A 22,225-nucleotide genomic window follows, 5' to 3' on the forward strand; every position below is an offset into this window, starting at 1 on the left:
TGTAAAACTTCAATTAACCCAAATTTTAATCATACTGCTGTGTAACTTATATGATTTATGATCCAGTGTTCCTTTGGTTAAATATCATCCCCTCAATATTTAACTACAATAGATTTAACTCCAAAATCATGCTAGCCATACTGAAGTTTCTTTCCTAAAAATGTGATACTAAATTATGGTTGTAGTGAGTCAATAATGAACTGGAACACACTTTTATGCAAGTTAAATTCAGTCTGCTCAGATGCATTATGTTTGTTTATGTGTGTGATATTACTGTATATATATTCTTATTTCCTGTTGTAGCTATTGTAACTGTACCTTCTTATACAGTAGCATATTTGTTTTCATGCTATTATGTAGCATTTTGTTGTACATTACTTCTTAGTACTTCCACTGTAAATATGATTTTGTATCATCTACCATTATGATACCATACTGACAACTGCTGAAAAATCCTGTATAGGTAGTACATAAAATGTAATTACTTTGTAGTACATCATGTAGCAGAGGTCTGTAGATTATGAAAATATTTTAAGTAATTATTTTAAAATTAAAGGAGGATAAGACTCTTTATATATTAGAAAAGCATGTAGATTAGATTGAATAGTGTAAAAGATTAAGTGCAGTATACAGTAGAGTCTACACTTGTTTCCAAATATTTACAATACAGGCATCAAGAATTAAAAAGTATATAGTGTATATAAAAAAGATACTGTACTGTTTGTTTGTGAATCTTGAGACAGTCTAGAGTTCTGCCTGTAATAAATTTTAGTAAAGTTTATAAAAGCTTGCTGACATGGAAATTCGCAACATACAGTACTTTAAAATGATTTATTACCTCCCTTGATGTTCATATTGCGTCTTCACTAGAAGATCGGTTTAATCGACATTTACAGCCCTTAAGAAAAGAATGGAATATTCTAGCAATAAGTGGTAAGAAGCCAAGAACTGATACTCCAGAGTCTTTATTCTTTCAGTTTCGTTGCCATCACAGTTTAGTTCAGACATTCTCTAGATTATATACCTATTACTATGCATTAAGATATCTTCCCCTGGACTAGTTAGCAATTACTGTATTGTGCAAGGTGTTCAAGAGAACTGTTTATCTTGGATCATGATTTGCATCCTCTTTGTGTACTATAGCAAGGGCAATACTACTGTGATTTCAAGCCACTAAAATCATAGAAAATTGTTTCATTGGTTGCCAATAAAGTTAAAAGTTCAAAGCTCTAAAGGGAACTTGCTTTTAGCAGGGAAAATTCCAGGAAATACTAGGCTAGTTGATTAAAATGCAGATGGCAATGATAATAACATGCTTCCACCTTTAGATAACTCACATAATCAGCCAATATTAGTGATAAGCTTCAAAAGCTCTTAGCATCGCTAAGTCCTGTAAATCCTCTGAAAAGAGGTAATTCAAATGATAATTACCAATTGCCAAACATAACCTCTTTTCCTATGTTGAGTCTAGTGTTAATAGTGTTTTTTTTAGGAAAGGTTTCTGCACAGTACAGAATTGGTAGCATCTCACAGAGCCTCAAATTCTTAAATTACTTTAGACACTACTGTTGTTAAAATCCTTGTAGTGTGCACATCCCCTGTTTTGTTCTGGATAAGAAGCGTCATTACATTATCACCATTATGAAGAATGGTTCCTAATTTTAGTTTGATTTAGTCTCCAAGTCTTTCACGCCTCAGAGACATTTTGACTTGTATGAGACTAGTCTGTTACCTAACCTTGTAATATACTGTATTTCGTTGTGATGCCCTCCTTTGAGACCATCACTATGACCTTTAAAATGAAAAACTTTACATTCAGGGTTTACAAGCTAATTTACTGATTTCTGTTTGAAGGTAATAATCTCAGAAGTGTTATTGGAATACTTTACTTTGCAGGTAATTCTTGAAGTTCTAAATTCAAAGTACCTGTAGTATTTCAGGACTAACCTACCCTGTTTTTAACCCTAACCTAACTCCTCTCAAGTGGTAACTAGTGGTTTTAATATACTTTTCAATAAAGTCTACCAGATCCAAGATCTTGCAGTGCCTCTAGTTCTCTATTTACTTTGATCTCCAACATTTCCAGTGGAATTTGTAGACACAGAGATGGTAGTATGGATCCTCTTGACAACATAAGAGCCTGCAAACCTCTGCTTATTGCTTATTTACTTAGATGTTAGTCTAGATATTTTAGTACTCCTCTTGTGAATTAAGTGGACTTTACTTCTTATTGTTCTCACCATTTGCCAAGGTTCAGGATCTGTGCAAATAGCAGTATAATGCTAATACCTGTAGCTCCTTTCTGGCCCAAGGGAATGGTTCACAGATCTGTGGCCCCTGTTGTTTGAGTATTCAAGAAGGTTGCTGTACAAAGCAAACTTATCTTAAAAGTTGATTCATCCATACTCATCCATTTTACATCTGACAGCATGGTGACTAAAACCGTATCGCCAAAAACAAAGGTTTTTCAAAGCCCTCTAGAGTCTATAGACTGTCTGTTATAGGTTCTAAAAGACGGTTTCCCAATAATCCACATAAAAGACAATGAAATTTTCATTTTGATTAGTGAAAAGCCAAGAGACTATCAATAACTAGGACAAACTTGGATTGTGAAATTTTTATGGTTCCTTTTTAGGATAAGAAATGACGATTTCCACAATTAAGGCTTAAGAGTTTGCCTCAATTTTTTCCACATCTCTTCTGACAATGGCTGAAAGTATTTCAGCAGAAAACAGGTTTCTTTATTCAGTAAGAGCCATTTAGTATTATTAGGACAAAACTACAGGTATTAAAGGTAATATTCCTAATTGCTCTTAGACCAGAAATGCAATGTTATTCCTAGTTTAAAGTTTGTTGAAATAAGCTAACAAAGAATTACATCAAGATCTAATAAAAGTTTTTTTTATTGAAGATCTATGATATTAGAAGTGCAGCTTCTTCCTTAATTTTTATAGAAATCTTTCTTTGGAAAGTTTTAGCAGCAGCTCAATGACGTACCAAGTCGGTTTTCGTTAAAGATCCTCTTAAATAATTTTGGTTTGCTTATGAAGATTGCTAGGCTCTAGGCCCCATGGTGGCTGTAGGGCCATGGTCTAATAATTTCAAGTTCATTTAATTTATAACTCTTATGTAAGAGTTACAGGGTTTCAATTTCATAATTAAATTAGAATTGATGAAAATTATCATTTCAAGACAATTTAAAGTCCGGTATCTGGAGTCCTGTATTTCAAACTATATTTTGAGATGGTTTGTCGAAAGTAATCTGGAGTATTATTATTATTATTATTATTATTATTATTATTATTATTATTACTTGTTAAGCTATAACCCTAGTTAGAAAAGCAGGATGCTATAAGCCCATGGGCTCACAACAGAGAAAATAGCCCTGTGAGGAAAGGAAACAAGGAAAATTAAAATATTTTAAGAATAGCAACAATACCAAAAATAAATATTTCCTATATAAACTATAAAATCTTTAACAAAAACAAGCAGAAGAGAAATAAGTAGAAAAGTGTGCCAGAGTGTACTCTCAACCAAGAGAACTCTAACCCAAGACAGTGGAAGACCATGGTACAGAGCCTATGGCACTACCCAAGACTGGAGAACAATGGTTTGATTTTGGAGTGTCCTAGTAGAGCTGCTTACCATAGCTAGAGTCTCTTCTACCCTTACCAAGAGAAAAGTAGCCACTGAACAATTAGAGTGCAGTAGTTAACCCCTTGGATGAAGAAGAATTGTTTGGTAATCTGTGTTGTCAGGTGTATGAGGACAGGAGAATCTGTAAGGAATCGGCCAGACTATTCGGTGTGTGTGTGTGTGTGTGTGTGTGTGTGTGTGTGTGTGTGTGTGTGTGTGTGTGTGTTGGGAAAGGAAAAATGAACCATGACCAGAGAGAAGGATCCCATGTAGTACTGTCTGGCCAGTCAAAGGACCCCATAACTCTCTAGCGGTAGTATCTCGATGGGTGACTGGTGCCCTGGCCAACCTACTACTACAGTAAATCTTAACCATGGCATATTGGTTTTATCTAAAATGATCATGCAGTATTTTTCCCCTTCATTGGTACTCCTCCTACAGCAAAATGTAAGAATGAGCAGGGAAGGTTCATAGAAATAGATGTAATTTTAATAACAAAATCTCTTCTTTCCATACTCATACGATGTTCATATGCGTGTCCGTTCTCCTCCCCACTGTCTCGGGGTATCAAAAGTATAGGGATAATTTCCACTTTGAAACTGAAGGATAAGGAGACTGGCACATCAGCTGTGTTTTTTTTTTTTTTTTTTTTTTTTTTACCACTTACCACTAGAATATTTCATTCCTTTATGTAGGGCGTATGTAAATTGAAGGGAAAGAATATGGGAAAAATAATATTTTTTTTATTTTACATGTAAATAGCGATTAAACAGCTCCCAGAAACAGCAATATGAATATTTGGTGAGAATAGAAATAAATCATTTCTATGAAACACCTGAAGTTCATATTGCTTCTCCAGAAGCCGGGTATAATTGACACTCGCCTGTAAAAATTTTCAAATTTTCCTGGAATTTTTTGCTTTAAACAATATAGTACATATTCCTAACAAAGGAAAAGAGCACTCTTCCGTGAGTGGTGGCAAAGCCCAGGTTGTCATCTCGGGAAATATAGACTTCAGTCTTTCCGTCGATCTGGCAACGATCAGACACAAACTCAGATAGTTTACACACTACATTTGATACTGTACAGCATGTCTTTCCCTGGTTTAGTTTACAGTTATTACTGGGAATGCTCACATGAACTATTTTTGAAAGATCAATTTCCGTATTCCCTTATACTCTGTCGGACAATTCTGCGATTTAATTATCATTGTGAGGAGTGTGTCTCATTCTACCACTGATGGGAAAATATTTGAAAATAGTTAAGTTAAATTAACCTTTCTAATAAGACAGGGAAGTCTATGCTAGTTGATTGTAGCAGAATAGCTATGATATTGACATTCAATAACCTGTAGACAAACCACTAGTTCAGCTTAAGTTCAATAGCCTTTGTTCAATAGTGATGAATTTCTAGACATTAAACGTTTGGGTCAAACTTCAGAACTAACCCAATCTCCCATTGTCATTGTATATTAATAGTTTCATTCAGTAAAGATTCTGAATGTGTGGTGTGCTCCACAGGCTCAAAAGCCTCAAACTCTTTACATAGTTTAATCCTTCTGCTTCTAAACCTTTACTTCCACATTTCTAGTCGCTCTAATAAGACTAAACTAGTTTGTGAGCCAGAAGACCAAGCAGGTTGTTCTGATCATAATATCTCCTCCATTTTGGTATGTTAGAATGTATAATTTCCCTAAATTCTAAGTTTCAACTAATTTGGATTATTTACATCACTGGCAAACACAGCCACTAGCTCATCTCTCATAACTTTAACCAGGTACTAGTAAATACAAAACTATTACGAGTCTAGGCATTCTCACTACCACCCTCTTTTTGAAAGGTAAAAACAATCCGAGAAATCATCACCTTAGCAATCTTTGCATAACTTTAATGCTACATATACCCTTATACAGGATTTAAGGTTACTGTAGTTCGGAAGCCTTTCATATTCTACCTAATATAAAAAGTGGCCACTGGAGCCGCCCCGCGCCTTTGCCCAGTGTCTCTTCGGCTCCGTCCACCTGTCGGAGGCAGACGTTGGCACACGTAATCTTTACCTTGCCCTTGCCCGGCAAGTCACCGGCTTCATCCGTCCAGCAGAGGCAGCCGCTGGCTCGGCCCGGCAGCATGGCATCCATAACCGTTGCCATGCCAGCCCCAGCCAAGCATCGGAGGTAGCCGCTGGCATATCACGGTACTTACACCCCACGGATTTCCCCGGGAGGGGGTAGACCCGTGACGGCTACCTCCGTCCCAGCGGCTCCATCCGTGATGGAGGAAGCCGCTCCATGGGACCAGCCAGAAGTGAGGGATACAGCCGCTCCCACGGATCCATCCGTGGTCGAGGATGCAGCTGACATGGAGGATCAAGTGGTAGAGGGCTTGTTAGACACGGACGAGTGTTCCCCCGGCGAAGTGTCCTCCTATAGAAAAGTCCTGGCTCTGATCCGCCACCACCACTGATTAGACGGGCCTAAACCGTCGTCAGAGCAGGCTTGGCTTTCAGGTTTGGGGAGGATGGTGGATAACCCCGGCCAGCAGAAACCATCCTTGGCCCTAGCGCGGGACGTGGCACTAGGCATGGAGCACTTCGATAAATACGTTGAGGGGACATTAGAACTCTATAAGAGTCCAAGGGTCCTTCAAGCTCCTGCCGGGACTGAGGACCCAGAAAAAATTCTGTGATCCAGACGGGCGTCATGCAGGTCCCCGCTCGTTGGAAGAAGCCTTTGCAACGTTAAACCATGGCAGTGCAGATGACAGAACCCTCACGGCACCAGTGGTTCTCTCTCAAGAGTGGCCTCCATGATGGAGGACACCTCGCGAGACTTAGTCAATGTGACCTCCTGGATGGACTAGTGGGCATGCGCCCTGGCAGGGTTCCAGCTATCTCACAACCTGTCAGTATCAGGGAAACAGGCCCTTCTACAAGAACTCATTCACTCAGGAGGGAAGGCGATGTAGTCCCTTACCTTCCAGTCCCTGACCCAGTCGGCAAACTGGGTGTTAAGGAGGAGGGACAAGGTCCTTTCAGGATCTCCCTTAGACTTTCCGAACGGGAAACAAAGTTTCGCAGGAATGCGCCGGTGTAGGGTGAGACCGTGTTCCCCCTGCAGGCAGTAGCGAAAACTATGGAGAGAGAGTGGGCAAAATTAAGGACTCAGTGGAGCCCAGGCAGTCAGTGGCAAGACGTCCTCCCCCTAGGAGACCATCAGCGGACGTGGCTGACCCACCTACGGCACCAGATAGAGCCCCCCTCCACTTCCTGGCAGCAATCCCTGCGGCCCTCCCGCAGGAGCGGTGCCCCAGGCCAGTCCTCCTTTAGGAAAAATACGCTGGCTCAAGGAGGGCTGGCAGCCTTGAGGGAAGGGGATTTCATGATGACCCTGGATCATCGAGGATGGCCTTTTCAGATCCCCGTGCATCCCTCCCGCAGGAAGTTCCTCAGGGTGAAGTGAGGATCCCAGTCTCTGCAGTTCAGGACTCTCTGCTTTGGACTGTCAACGGTTCCTCAGGTGTTCACGAGGGTGGTCACTGTAGTTTCAGCCTGGGCCCACAAGCAGGGCATCAGGCTGATCCGGTACCTAGATGACTGGTTGCTGCTTTCAGCCTCAGAGACAGTCTTAAAGGAGCAAGGAGCAAGGCTATTGCAGTTCTGCAGGGAACTGGGGATCACCATCAACTTGGAAAAGTCCCAGTTAGTCCCCACTACCAGGATAACATACCTAGGGATGGTCCTGGATTCCCAATTAGGAAGGGCATTCCCCTAGCAAGAGAGGCTGAGCAACATGGATCAAGTTATTCAACCATTCCTGACCTGACAGGTGCGCTAATGAGAGCCAAGGACTGGCAGAGGCTCGTGGGCCACCTGGTCTCGTGGGAGAAGTTGGTTCCTTAGAGGAGGCTCAAGGTGAGACCAGTCCAATGGAAACTGAAGGACCAATGGCCACCAGGATCCCCTCCTCAAGAACTAGTCAAGATGTCTCCGGACTCCAGGAACATGTTCCTCTGGTGATCCGACAGGGTGAACACCTTTAAGGGAGTACCATTCGCGTCCGTTCCTCCAGAGGTGTTGCTCTTCACAGATGCATCAAAGGAGGGGTGGGGAGCCCATCTGCTCGGGGAGACAGCAGAGAGGAAGTGGTACCCGGAGGAGAAGACCCTTCACATAAACATGCTCGAGCTACTAGCAGGCCAAAGGTCCTCGCAAAGTTCACCCATCCTCTCCGGGGAAACACGGTAGCACTCAGGTGCGACAATGCCACTGTGGTGGCATACATAAAGAAGCAAGGAGGATTGAGATCAAGAGAGTTGTGCAACCTCACGTCTCAAATACTGGAATGGGCCGAAAAGGAACACATCAGCCTCACAGCCAGGTTCATTCCGGGAAAAAGGAATGTTCTAGCCAACGGCCTCGGCAGGACAGGGAGAGTAGTGGGGTCAGAGTGGTCCCTACACCCACAGGTAGCCCAGAAGGTCCTCTAGAGGTAGAGCTCACCGGTGATAGACCTTTTTCGCCATGGGGCTCAACGCACAGCTCCCCGTGTTCTGTTCCATGGTGCCAGACCCAGCAGCAGAGTTCGAAGACGACTTCCAACAATCGTGGGACGGAGTCAACGTATATGCCTTTCCTCCCTACGGGATTCTCAGGCAGGTTCTCAATAGTATCAGGCAGTCAAGAGATACAAGGTTGACTTTGGTAGCGCCCTGGTGGCCGGAGAGGGAGTGGTTTGTGGACCTACAAGACCTGGCTATCCTTCCTCCGTGGCCTCTGCCGATAAGAGAAGATCGGCTACACCAGCCCCACTTCCAAAGGTTTCACGAGAACCCCCAGTGCCTTCAGCTACACGCATGGAGGTTATCGGGCGTCTACTAAGGAAGGAAGGATACTCAAAGAGGACAGCCTCGAGGATGACCAGTTATCTTAGGAAATCCTCCGTCATGGTTTACCAGGCCAAGTGGGCCACATTTGTGAAGTGGTATGCGGTTCAGAACCGGAGGCCCCTGACTGCATCGCTCCACAGGATTGCAGGCTTCCTGGTCTACCTAAGGGACTACTTAGGGGTTTTTCATTCCAGCCATCAAAGGGCCGAGCAGCACTGGGACAAGTATGTCTACTCAGTGGCATTGACCAGGGGGGCCTCTCATCAGGTTTCCATGCTCATCAGGAGTGTCGAGCAATCTTGTTCCACCTGTGCCTCTTGGATCCCGCAGTGGGACGTGGCTAAGGTTCTCAAGGTTTGGTCTAGGCCACCTTTCGAACCTCTCAAGTTATCCTGGATAAAGACCTCACCCTCAAGGCATTGTTCTTGCTAGCTTGAGCCTCAGCCAAGAGGGTGAATGAGCTCCACGACTTGTCGTTTGAGGTCTCACACTCGAAAGGGTGGAAGGACCTGGCCTTTTAATTTCTGCCTGGTTTGGTGGCCAAAACACAGAACCCGGCCATCGTAGACCCAAGGTTTGAAGGATTCTCGATCCCGGCGTTCCCTCACTCAGACAATCCAGAAGACTTGTTCCTGTGCCCAGTGAGAACTATCAGGAAGTACCTTAACAGGACAGTCAGACTTCGGCCAGGCATCAAAAGTCTGTTTGTTTCCTCAAGCCCAGTGTAGAAAGCAGTTTCTAAGTACACAGTCTCCTTCTGGCTTTGACAAATCATAAAAGGGCTTATGACAGTGAGGGGTCGGCAGTCCCTGGCAAGACACAACCCCATGACATTAGGGGGCTTAGCACCTCCTTGGAATTCGACAAGAACAGGGCAGTAGGTCAAATCATGAGGGCGGGCACATGGTCCAGGCAGTCCACCTTTACGGCCCACTACCTGAAATACTCTACGAGGAAGCCCCTGGACTCCTTCTCCATCAGACCAGTCATTTCCGCCCTTCAACAAGTTTAAGGCTAAAGCCCCGGTGTAAACCGAGGGGAGTAAATGCAAGCGACACAAGTTTCCGCCTTGCTCCCCCCTTTTTCCTTACTACAATTTTTGTCCCTTTCCTTTCCTTCCTCCCATGTGGTAGAAAACCATGTCCGGGCTATGCATAAAGGTGACTTCAATCAAGTAGACTTTTGCGTGCTTCCCCCGACTCTCCTACCCTGGACCTAGCCTCCTATCTAGATCCCGTATCACGTACCGGTATGGCGGGTCGTCTGGCCTGTAAGTCCACCCCCGTCTCCTAAAGTGTAAGTCTCCTAGGAAAGTAGTTAGAGGTAAGTACTCCGTGTTGGAACAAATCACAAATTTTAAGTAATTTGTATTTTTTCTAACAGTACTTACCTCGAACTACTTTCGGGTTATTGCCCGCCCATCCTGCCCCGGGTGCCTTACAGGAGTTCGAATAGTATTTTCACATATGCTTACTGGCGAGTCAGACCTAGCAACACACTCTCGTGCGCTGACCCAGGGTCGCCTCAGGGCGAGTATCCATCCACCACGGGGCGACCCATCAAGGGAAACGGAGATAGGGGGAACTACGCAAAATTCTTGGTCGGATAGGGAGGAGCTCCCCAGATACTCCTAAGAATACTAGTAGTTCGAGGCTAGTACTGTTAGGAAAAATACAAATCACTTAAAATTTGTGATATCTGACTATCTGTGATTATTTAAGAATTATAAGTTAATAATGATAAAAGGTTAATTTTGTAATTAAATGTGTGAATATCCTTCGGCCGTTTAACCTCCCGCGAGGTACCATTACAGTGACTTCTATATATCCTGGGAGGTGACATGGCATATAGTTGATATTTTGGACATAAACCTCAGAAGGTGCACAACATAAACATTTTAGTTGTAAAAGGGATCATTGTTAGGGTTTAGCAGACTATAAATCTCATGATAAGCCAACTTTTCATATTTCTAAGGTACTGTATGATCTGATATGTTTTTACATCAAAGTATGCAGATACAGCAGTTTCTCAACTTTACAGCATATACCTGTCAATTCCATAATTTTGTTGTGAATGAGACCAATAACTTCTTTTTAGGTAGATTAAAAATCAACTTAGATCTAGCTAGTATAGTGGTAACATGTTTGCCAACTATTTGCAAGGCAGCAGATTGATCCCAGCCCGGGACCATAAGTTAACTGTTACTGGAGAGGCTACTGCTGTGTTTGGGCACCACAGTGGGGTGTTAGGCTTGCCTGGCTGACGTTCTGGTGAGCATCTATTCTGATGAAACTGGAATTAAAACCAGATGCCTTTTAACTTTATATTCAGAGTATTGCACTAGGTCAGGTATAGACTACCTTACCCTGTTTCACCCCTAACCTAAATTTTCAAAAGGGGTAATCTTCACCATTCAGTAAAGCCTACCTTTATGTTGGGTAAACACATAAGTGAATTACAACCATTGATCGAGGTAGGCTTTCAGGAACACAATATGATCGATCTTGTTGCTTTTATCTTCCTTAAGATCCAAAATGCATATAAGTTTAAGAGACTGTCTCAATGTTTGCAAATTCCTTCACTAAAACTGGATGAAGACAGTTCAGCAGAAATAGTTTTTTGTCCAGTAGAAGCTGTACAGTTGTATTTGGACAAACAAAGTACTGTAGTATAGGTAGTGTCCTTTATCTATTCTGTTGCCTGAGGGCCCATAAACGCCCACTAACCAAAAACGCTCTGACATTTCTTACTGAAATGTGATCACAGAATTATATCCCACAATCATCAATGCTTGAGAATGACAGTGCTTGATATTGTTTGTAACCTTACCCTTCTTGCATTGCTTGTACAGTACAGTACTAAAATTTATCCCTCTCTTTCCTTCAATATCACCCCACCTCCAACAGTGTGGGAGTCAGCAATATGAACATAAGGGGAGATTCATAGATATAATTGGAATTTTAATAATGAAATTTATTATTTCTACACTCAATGGTGTTCATTAACATGCCCACCCTCCTCTCCACTCATTAATAGAATCAAGAAGAATAATGTCAACTAAGAAACTGAAATCTATATTTCCCCAAGGTGGAGACTTGGGTTTCCTATTACTATACTTACAGTAACAGTAGAAGGCTTGGTTCCTTTGTTAAGGGCATGTATTGTTTGAAAAAAAAAAAGGGGAAAAGGAAAAATTTTAAATGTTTCACGGTTAAGTGTCGATGAAACCAAGCTTCTGGAGATGAAGCAATATGAACATAAGGTGGGTAAGAAATAAGAAATTTTATCATTAAAATTCTAATTTACTAGATTGCTATAAATGTAGATTATTGGCATTTTCCTTTTCATTTAGAGGAGTTAACCCTTGCATGAAAAGGATTAAGAGTAAATCAACATTGTAACTTAGCATAATCATATCTAAAAAAATTAGATGTAGCAAAGAAATAGAGTAAAAATCTTATAAGCACACTATCAAGTGCCTGATATATAATTCTTGAACTTTGGTCTTAAGGGTATACAGAGGGACAAATGTATTTTGTATGCTTTGAATCTTTTTATAAGTATTCATATTCTTTGAACTCTTGCCAAAAGGACTTCCCAGTGCATTTTATGCTAAAATCTCTTACTGGCTTCCTTGACAGTTCAGTAGAGAGATACATATACAGTATTGCAACTTTTCTTAATTCACATTTTAGCATGTCTAAGATTATAAAGCAAGTATTAAAGAATCCTACTATACATAGTGATATCTTTCAAAAGATTTTTTTTTTTCAACTAGATGAAAAGTACAATACAGTACTGCACATATATTCAACCTTCATGTTTCTTCACATTTATAGTAAATTTTACTTAACTGACAAATTCATCTCTGATTAATGTATCCCTAATTTTCTGTTTCAGTAAGGACAGCACAGAAACAACTGTTTGACAACCAGAGGGGTACGTCACAGATGCGTGGGATGTGTAAGACTGAAGTAACTGGAGTTACCACCCCTATTAAACGGTAGCCAAGTCAGTGAAAACGTAGAAGTGGTGGAATTTAGGAGTAATGTGATTTGAAAGGAAGTGTGCATTAGTGCTTTTGCTATTTGAAATATTTATTACTTCGGAAAATTTCATATTTGCTTTCGTTATGATTGGCTAATTTGATTTCTGTGAATGTGCCCCGCACTCTACATTTTGTTTTGTTTTAACATAATTGTTGATTATGGTTTATTTAATAGTTATTATTCTTGAATTAGTGTACATTAGTGATTTTGATGAAAGACAATAGGCTTCCTAGTTTTTGTGTTTCACTTCCTAGGATACTTACAATTTTTACTCATCTGGTGCTTTCAAAATCATAGACTCCACTGGAATATCATGTTCATTTTTATAGATATTTATAGTGTTCTAAGAAATGCAGTTGTTAGCATCTTGCTTTAAGAAAAAATAACTCAGCCGTGTTATATTCAAACTGTGAAGACTTTTTCTCAGCAATTATACATTTTTAATGCAAATGATATAGTGATCAAAAGCTATGAGATACAGTGATCTGTGTTACTTGTGCAAACAATTCATATTACTCCATTAGATGAACTGCTTTGTGTGATCTTTAAAATTTTCTTGCCAATATTTTGTGTAGTACTGTGCTGAAACAAGATTAAACAAATATAAAGTTATCAAAAGTAATTACTTTGGTATTAGCTGTAGCAGCAAAGCAAAACCTCAACATTCTGTTTTATGGAGTTCAGTCATTAAAATATTATACACCTTTAGAATAATGTATGTTTGTTGTCTTCACACATAAACCTATGTGCACAGGATTATGCAAGGTGCAGTGTTACTTATTGTACATATTGTATTAGAAATGCTCCTGGAGCAACTGGCCTTTTGTAGTGCACTAAGTGTACATAGCTGTATGCCTGACATGTTTTCTCTTATTTAAATGTATATTAATGTTGTATATATTGTGAATGTTTGTTGTTCTTGAGAAACTTTTGATACATTATGCTTCAACAGATTCTTGTCATATGATATATGAATATTTATGTGTGGGTAAGAAAATATTCTAAGTTTGCATTCATTTTATAAACTAAGGGAAAGTAAGACATATCATTTAATATTAGACAAAATAATGAGTTTTGCAAAACGAATAATTATTTAAATTATTTGATTTATTTCTGATTATAATTGTCATATGCAACCTTGGAATTATTTTCTGGATTTACCCCAAAATTATTGAAGCATAGTGTATTGAATAAGCCATTTGGTTTATAATGTGTGATGATGGGGATGATCTCACAAAAGCTGCCAAAATACTTTCATACATAATAAAACCACTAACTAATAGTTGATAATCGTAAGATTATCAGAACTAAAGACGTCCATCGCCAAAATTGTTAAGGGACGTGTCTGAGCTTATTCTGCTTTAGATTAAGACTGACCTAATTCCGTCATCTATGTGAACAAGGATTATTTCTTTTCTGCCATATGCAATTCTGATATTCAGTACTAATATTGTAGGACTGACTTTACTATTTCATCAGCATAATGATTTTTAAGTATTCACAGAAAATAGGAAATAATATAAAAAGACAATAATACGGTCTAAAAATCAAATTAGTTATCTCCAGTTCAGTTGACTCTCATTAGTAAAATTTATAAAAAAAAAATGGTAAATAAACATTTGTATAGCAATAACTTCTTCATAATTTACAGTGATTAGTCATATAGCAGCTTGGTTCTCATTATTTTCTTTAGAATCAATTTGAAAGTCCAAATTTCACATAATGATAAAACCGATTTTATAACTGACCGGTAATATGAAATTGTTGATTGCTGTATTGTACTAATTTTCAGTGCCATTAAAACTGATCTACTGTGATTTTTCACATTGAATCGTAAATGTAATCAGGACTTTAGCTTTTGATACCAATATTTCAGAAACTGACTGGATATGTCAGTCTGTTATAATGTAAGCCATTGGACTTGAAAATATTAAAGAAAAAAAAAGAGCTTCCATTTACATTTTGGGTAAGGTTAAGTCTGTGATTTAAAGTCAGTATGCAGGGTAAAATTAATGAAGACTAAGGTACTCATTAAACTCAGACACATCATGTTTTAATCAAATCGTGTAGAAGTGTTCCTCTTATTTAAGGTAAAATGTTTATCCCTAAGTGATAACCTCTTTTTTTGTATATTATTTGCAAAATATGATTTTAGTACAAAGATATTTTATATGTAAATATTTATGTAAATAAATTTAATAAATGTAAGAAATGGCTACTATAGTTTTACTATTAGAAAACCAGCATATACAGTATATGTAAATTCTCAACATTTTGGTTACTCATCTTCTGCATTCAAGAAAGCTATCCAATATCCAGAAATCTTAAAAAAAGTTTTTAATCTCCATGACTTCTTGAAGTAATGTACAAACTTAAATATACCTAAATCAACGGATTTTGAGCAAAGCGAAAAATCTATTTTTGGGTGAGATAGCCATGTCCTGATGGAAGGTTCCTTTAGGTAGCTTTCCAAGGTATATTTGCTACAGTGATACTCACAAAGAATTAACCGTAGGTCTCCAGAATTCCAACTCCTGACGCGAATATCCTTAATATATCTTTAAGGATATCGCATAATATCAGAGGGTCCGGGGTGGCAGAAGTCGAAGGAACAGGTTCCTCGGACGGTGGTGGAGTTGCTGGGGGAGCAGGAGAGCGACCTCGTTCTCCGAGTCAGGGTATTCCACCTGATCTTCCTCATAGTCGAGCTCCTCGCCCATGAGGTTCTTCTCCGTCTCTTCGGACACCGACATACGTTCCACGTTGCCGGAATCAAGATGGCACTCACGCATGGACTGTGCCATGACGATGTCGGGTTCGACCACAATCTGGACGGTGGGAATTTGTTCTCGAGGGACCACCAAGTCCTTGGATGTTTTTGGAAAAAGCAAAGCCCTCAAGTCTTCATTGGGAAGATACGGTCCAGTGACGTTCTTTTGGAAGCCACGCACCCATTTGCGTAGCTTCTCTCTAGCGATGTCCCTTACCTCCGTGGTAAGAGGATCGTTGAACGCCTCGTCAAGAAGACTCTTGCAGACTGAGCAGTTCTGCGGGTCCCAAAATTTAAGGTCGCCTTTCTTGGGGGCACAAGGGGCGTGGGCCCGACACGCCTTGTGCCCGTAGAAGTCCGGGCGCTTCACTCCACAGAAGTTGCTTTCGCACTTAATATACTCCTCCTGTAAAAGAAAGAGATCATGAGTACATGGAAGGCATAAGAATGACCTACATTACTCCAAAATTAAGAATAACTTAATCTATAATAGCATACAGTATTAATGTTCAAGATTGATGAGCGGGAAAGGAAGTATATAGACACATACTTGTGAATCCCACCCAGCCAGTTACCGTAACCTTATCCGTAGACAATTCCTTTGGACCCGAGGGTCTCAAATGAGGGAAATCCGTATGGATGAGCCAAGCTAGGCTTTTTAAAAGGAATTGTCCGCAGAGTGTACAAGGATCTGAGACCACTCAGAGCCTTGGGGGAGAGGGGAAAATAGGATAAACCCCTTAGTAAATGTAGGTTCCGGCAATCGACTGCACTGAGATACACAGAATATGCTGGAAATGTTGTAATGTGCAATCAAACAGCATAGCCACTATTTTAGTTGGTATAACAATACCTATATGGAGGTGGCCAGGCTATCTGGCTGCATCATATTGACTGCCGGCATGTTGCCAGCAGCCAGGGAAGGGGTACATGTCCCTTAGCGTCTCATGAGGGGGCCCCGGCAGACCGACGGTATGCCGGAGGCCGGTCCTGCAGGGTGGAAAACATCAAGGCAGACACACTGAGCAACCGAGATGGATAATACCATAGTGGCGACCGCCGGCACAGCGGCGGATCGCCGCGGGCTCCGGCAGCCGGAGGCTAACGGCATGGTGAACCTTAGTTCAATTCATAAGAGATATATATATAAGGGTGGATACCTAGATTGCCGGCATGTGGGCGGAAGACTCCGAAAGTCGGCCGGCTATCGCTAGGTAAATATAAGGGGTGGGATGTCGGCGGTATGTCGACGGAAGGCGGCAGCCTCCGGCACTCGGTAGGCCGACGTCTTAGAGGGGGAAGGTATCTTATGAATAAAGGTCACCTGAGGTAGTGGCGGTTATCGCCGGCAGTAGAGACGGCAAGGGACCGGCACCAAGATAGAGAGAGAAAAAGGTAAGGAGGGATGGGGGGGGTAATATCCTATACCCCTCCGGCATCCCCCCGGAGAGAGTGCACTCATGATAGGAGTAGATACTCCTAACATCCGGCGGCAGTGGGCCGGCAGACGGCTGGGAGCCTGAGGTAACCCAAGGGAGGGATAGAGGGCACTCAAAGAGGGGGAATCCCCCGCCGGCAGGACCGCCGCCGGCAACCACCCTTATAGAACGCTATGAAGGGTATGTGTACCAGAGCGGCCAGCTCAGTAGGAGAAAAAGGCTAGCCCTACCACTCCACCCAAGGGAGGAGTTGTAGGACCGATGACAGAGGTGTGTAGGCAGGCCTACACCAAAGGGATAGAGTGGGGAGAGAGAAGTAGGGGTCTTTCTAAATGGGTAGACTCTGTATGAGAGCGGCCACCAAGGCAAGGGAGAACGCTCCCTAACCTATGATAGGTAGCCCAGATCAAATACAGTACTAATCTACTGTCCCAAACTATAATAAGACAGAGTCTACCCCCAGAGCTTAACCTAGAGTAGGAGGACCAACTCCTAGGCTAGGAAAGTCTGAAAGACACATCGCTAGTTGCAGGGAGGAAGGGTAACCCAACCAAGTGCAACTGGGGCCCTTCCTAATGTCTCAGGCACGACCCTAAGGGGGGTTCATTCCCTTAGGGTAGGCAGAGAAGCGATAAATACTCTGGGTGTAGACAAGATTTCCCTATAGAGAAGGGAAAGCAAGTCTACCCAGAGGGAATTACCCAAAGGCAAGGGGAATAGGGAGCATACAAGGGTTCCTACATTAGGTTAGGAGGGGGTTGGTACACAACCAACTCAGTCCCTTGTATGGTCCCCGAAGGCGAAAACACTTACATCACAGTAACTAGTATGTTTAATAATGCCGAAATCTTCATAACTTAACTTAGGAACACTAATATATATCATGCATGAAAAAGAGCACTAGGCTGTCCAGCCTAGGGGCTAAGCTAGCGATCTAGTATAGGGTCGAACAGCAACCGTAGTCTGATGAGCGCTAAAACACGATATAATGATTTCCTAGCTATGAAGACTAAATAACTAATAATATTAATTAGTTAAAGGACCGGAGAAGGCTGTTCTGGCTAACTAAATAAGGCATGCAACGTGAACAGCGACGCCGTCATGGTGCGTCCGGTATCGGCACAGCTCCGCCACAAAACACGATATTTTAAGAAAATTAGAAGTTACTTTACGGCCAGAGCTTATTTAAACAATACTAGGACCTGGTACTCAACTTTCCAGAAGAAGGCGAGGCTGAAGGCTGCGACATTACGGCGATGTAAGCAGATAAAAGAGTCACTTGGGAAAAATCCGACTTCGCGTAGAAGCTACAGGCGAAAGGATGAGGACGGAAGTGACGTCATTTAGCAATGGCGCCCGTTTGTTTACGTCTCGAGTCCAAAAGTAGCCACGGATGAGAGTAACTTTTGAACGGCTCCTCAGTTACTCAGCCACCTTTCCATATCGAAGTGTTAACTCTATATGGGGTGCAGATAGCTATGTGGCGTGTTAATACATGCGTCCCCTGTTGATATACGATATCCTAGAGGGAAACCTTTAGGGTACTCGCACCAGAAGTTAGAATTCTGTGATAACCTTTAGTTTAATTCTCTGGGAATATCCACTGTAGTTAAATATACCCTAGGAAGCTACTGAAGGAACCTTCCATCAGGACGTCATGGCTTGAGCCCAAAAATGAAGACTAAATAACTAAAGATTTATCTCAGTTAAAAGGTCGGGGAAGGCTGTTCTGGCTGACTAAATAACGCATGCAAGCGAACAGCAGCGCCGTAAATGGCGACCCGAGGCAAGGCACAGCTCGGCCACAAAACACAAGATTTTAGCGTAAAAAATCGTTACTCGACGGCCAGAGCTTATTTAAACAATACAAGAACCTGGTACTCAACTTTCCAGAAGAAGGTGAAGCAGAAGGCTGAGACATCTTGAAGGATGCACACAAAAAACAGCGATAACAGGGAACAAACCAAAGGGCGTTATGGCTACTAATAGAGGAATGATGCGGGCGGACGTGACGTCACGCAGCTGCGAGTATCGTAACAGTGACGAAGGGAGAGTATCTTTGGAACGGCACCTCAGTTACCTCCCACATTCCCTCGTCACATCTCCCCCTCGAAGCGTAAACGCTAGGAGGGGTGCAGATGGCCATGTGACGTGTTAATGCATGCGTCCCCTGTTGATATACGATATTCTAAAGGGTTAACCCTTAGAATACTCGCTCCAGAAGTTAGAATTCTGTGAAAACTTTTAGTTTAATTCTCTGGGAATATTTTAGTAGTTATATATATCCAAAGGAAGCTACTGAAGGAACCTTCCATCAGGACGACATGGCTTGAGCCCAAAAATAGATTTTTGGGCTTAGGCCATGTCGTCCTGATGGAAGTTCCTTCATTAGTAGCTTCCTAGGTATATTTGACTACAGTGATATATCCCAGAGAATTTACCAAAGGTATCCAGAATTCTAACTCCTGGAGCGAATATCCCTTAAAATTTAAAAAGGGATATCGCGTAATATCAGACGACATATTCTTGACACGTGACACGTCTCATAGCTATCTACACCCCTAATAGCGCTTTCGCTTCGAGGGGAAAAGTGGCAAGAATATAGGAGAGATGTTAAAAAGGCGACGCTCCTACCGTACTGTAAATCGCCACCGCGCGGCGCCACCAAGCCATTCTTTCTGCCGTAGCTTTGTTGACCGGTGTTATCCCGTGTTATCTCTTGCTATTTTGGAGTTTTTGGGCTCAAGCCAAGACGTCCTGATGGAAGGTTCCTTCGGTAGCTTCCTTGGGTATATTAAACTACAAGGATATTCCCAGAGAATTAAACCACAGGTTATCACAGAATTCTAACTTCTGGTGCGAGTATCCTAAAGGTTTCCCTTTAAGACATCGTATATCAACAGGGGACGTATGTATTAACACGCCACATAGCTATCTGCACCCCATATAGAGTTAACACTTCGATATGGAAAGGTGGAGAATAACTGGGGAGCCGTTCCACAGTTACACTCATCCGTGGCTACTTTTGGTACTCGAAACGTAAACAAACGGGCGCCATTGCTAAATGACGTCACGTCCGTCCTCATCCTTCTGCTTGTAGCACCTTGCTCTAGACGGATTTCCCCTTGTGCGATTTTCATCGACTTGCATCGCCGTTATGTCTTTACCTTCAGCCTCGCCTTCTTCTGGAAAGTTGAGTACCAGGTCCCAGCATTGTTTAAATAAGCTCTAGCCGTAAAGTAACTTCTACTTTTCGTAATATTTTGTGTTTTGTGGCGGAGCTGTGCTGCTACCGGACACGCCATTTTATGGCGTCGCTGTTCTCTTGCATTCCTTATTTAGCTAGCCAGAACAGCCTCTTCCGGCCTCTTAACTAATTGATATTGTTAGTTATTTAGGCTTTATAGCTAGGAACTTCATATATCGTGTTTTAACGCTCTATTATTCGGTCGTCGCTCAACCCCATACTAGATCGCTAGCTTAGCCCCTAGGCTAGATAACCTAGCACTTGTGTTCATGCACGATATATTCCAGTGATCCTAGGTTAAGTTATGAAGATAGTGGCATTATTTATCATACTGTTAACTGTGATGTAAGTGTTTTCGCCTTTCAGGGACCATATAGGGGACCGGTTTGATTGCGTTCCTTTCTAACCTAACCTAAATGCAGGAACCCCTATATGCTCCCTACATCCCCTGCCTACGGGCATTCCCTCTGTGTGGCCATGCTTCCCCTTCTATACAGGGGAATCTTGTCCACAATCAGAGTATTTATCGCTTTCTCTGTCTACCCTAAGGGCACGATCCCCCCTTAGGGTTGCGACCGAGAAAGAGGAACGGCTCTGCCCTTCCTCGGTTGCTTCTGGTTGGGATTACTCATCCCTCCCTGCAACTTGTGATGTGTCTTTCAGCCTACCTAGCCTGGGAATTAACACTCCTTTTCTAGGTTAGGCTTTGGGGGGGGTCTAGTTCTGTACTTTTATAGTTTGAGACGGTACTCTTGCACCATTCTCATTCACATCTGTCCCTAGTCCTACAACTCCTCCCTTGGGTGGAGTGATAGGGCTATCTTGCTCTCCTGCTGAGCAGGCCGCTCTGGTACACATACCCTTCATAGCGTCCTATGGGGGTAGCCACTGGCAGCGATTTGTCCAGCAGGGGGTTCCCCCTCTTGATTGTACTCTAACCCTCCCTTGGGTTACCCTGGCACCTGGCCGGCTGCCGGCCCCCTGCCATTGGATGCTAGGTGTATCTACTCCTATCATGTGTACACTCTCTCTGGAGGGATGCCGGAGGGGTATGTGGTCTTACCCCTCCAATCCCTCCTTATCTTTCTCTCCATCTACCCTGGTGCCCGTCCCTTGCCGCCCCTACTGCCGGCGATACCGCCGTACACTTTGGTGACTCTCTTTCATAAGATACCCTCCCTCCTCTAAGTCGTCAGCCTTCCGTGTGCCGGGGGCTGCCGCCTTCCGTCGGCATACAACCGATGATCCACCCCTCCCTTACCTAGTTTCAGTTGCCCGACCTTCGGGCCGGCCTCCGGCGTGCCGGCATTGATTGCCGGCGGTCTGGGTATACTACCATATACTTAATTATCTTATGAACTGATCACCAAGCCGTCAGCCTTCGGCTGCCGTAGCCGCCGCCGCCTCCCGCCGGCGTTCCGCCGCTGTGCCGGCAGTCGCCAAGTTGGTATCATGCTTAGATACTCAATGTGTCTGTCTTGATGCCTTACACCCTGCTGGAGCGGCCTCCGGCGTGCCGTCGGCCTGCCGGCGCCCTCCGGAGGCGCCAAGGGACATGCACCCCTTCTCTTACCTGTCGACAACATGCCGACAGTCCTACACTGCAGCCAGATGGCTTAGCCACTTCTCTATATAGGTATTGTCTTACCATCCTAATTTGTGGCTGGGCTGTCTTCTTGCACATTACAATTTTCCAGCATACTCTGTGTGTCTTAGCACGGCCGGTTGCCGGAACCTAGATCTATACGGGGTCTCCTATTACCCTTTTACCCCAAGGAACTGAGTGGTCTCAGTCCCTGATACACCTCGCAGGCAATCTCTGCTAGAAACTTAGCTTCTACCCACCACGGTGATCCACGTGGATTTCCGTTTTGTGTCCCTCGGCCACAAATGAAATTGCCTAATGATAAGGTTACAGTAACCGACTGGGCGGGATTCACAAGTATGTGTCTATCTACTTCCTTTCCCGCTCCTATCCTCAAACATTACAATATTTATGAATTATTTAATGTTAGATAAAATTTTGACTACTTAAAATTTAATCTTAGAGTAATGTAAGTCATTCTTATGCCTTCCATATACTCATGATCTCTTTCTTTTACAGGAGGAGTATATGAAGTGTGAAAGCAACTTCTGTGGAGTGAAACGCCCGGACTTCTACGGGCACAAGGCGTGTCGGACCCACGCCCCCTGCGCCGCCA

General features: G+C 42.6%; 1 protein-coding gene and 1 long non-coding RNA gene across 2 annotated transcripts in view; one reads left to right on the top strand and one right to left on the bottom strand.

Moving 5' to 3' along the window:
- Window positions 1–12,974, top strand: part of stan (Protocadherin-like wing polarity protein stan) — a 334,705-nt gene extending 321,731 nt beyond the window's left edge. The window contains 1 exon segment of the mRNA XM_068371172.1: window positions 12,420–12,974. Within this exon segment, the coding sequence (XP_068227273.1) occupies window positions 12,420–12,447 (28 nt within the window). The 3' untranslated portion in view covers window positions 12,448–12,974.
- The window catches only part of LOC137638799 (uncharacterized), a 143,050-nt gene that overhangs the window by 12,626 nt on the left and 108,199 nt on the right, over window positions 1–22,225 (bottom strand). The gene's annotated exons all lie outside the window — the stretch shown is intronic.

This window comes from Palaemon carinicauda, chromosome 3 (assembly GCF_036898095.1).
Source record: "Palaemon carinicauda isolate YSFRI2023 chromosome 3, ASM3689809v2, whole genome shotgun sequence".
NCBI classification, from domain to species: Eukaryota; Metazoa; Arthropoda; class Malacostraca; order Decapoda; family Palaemonidae; genus Palaemon; species Palaemon carinicauda.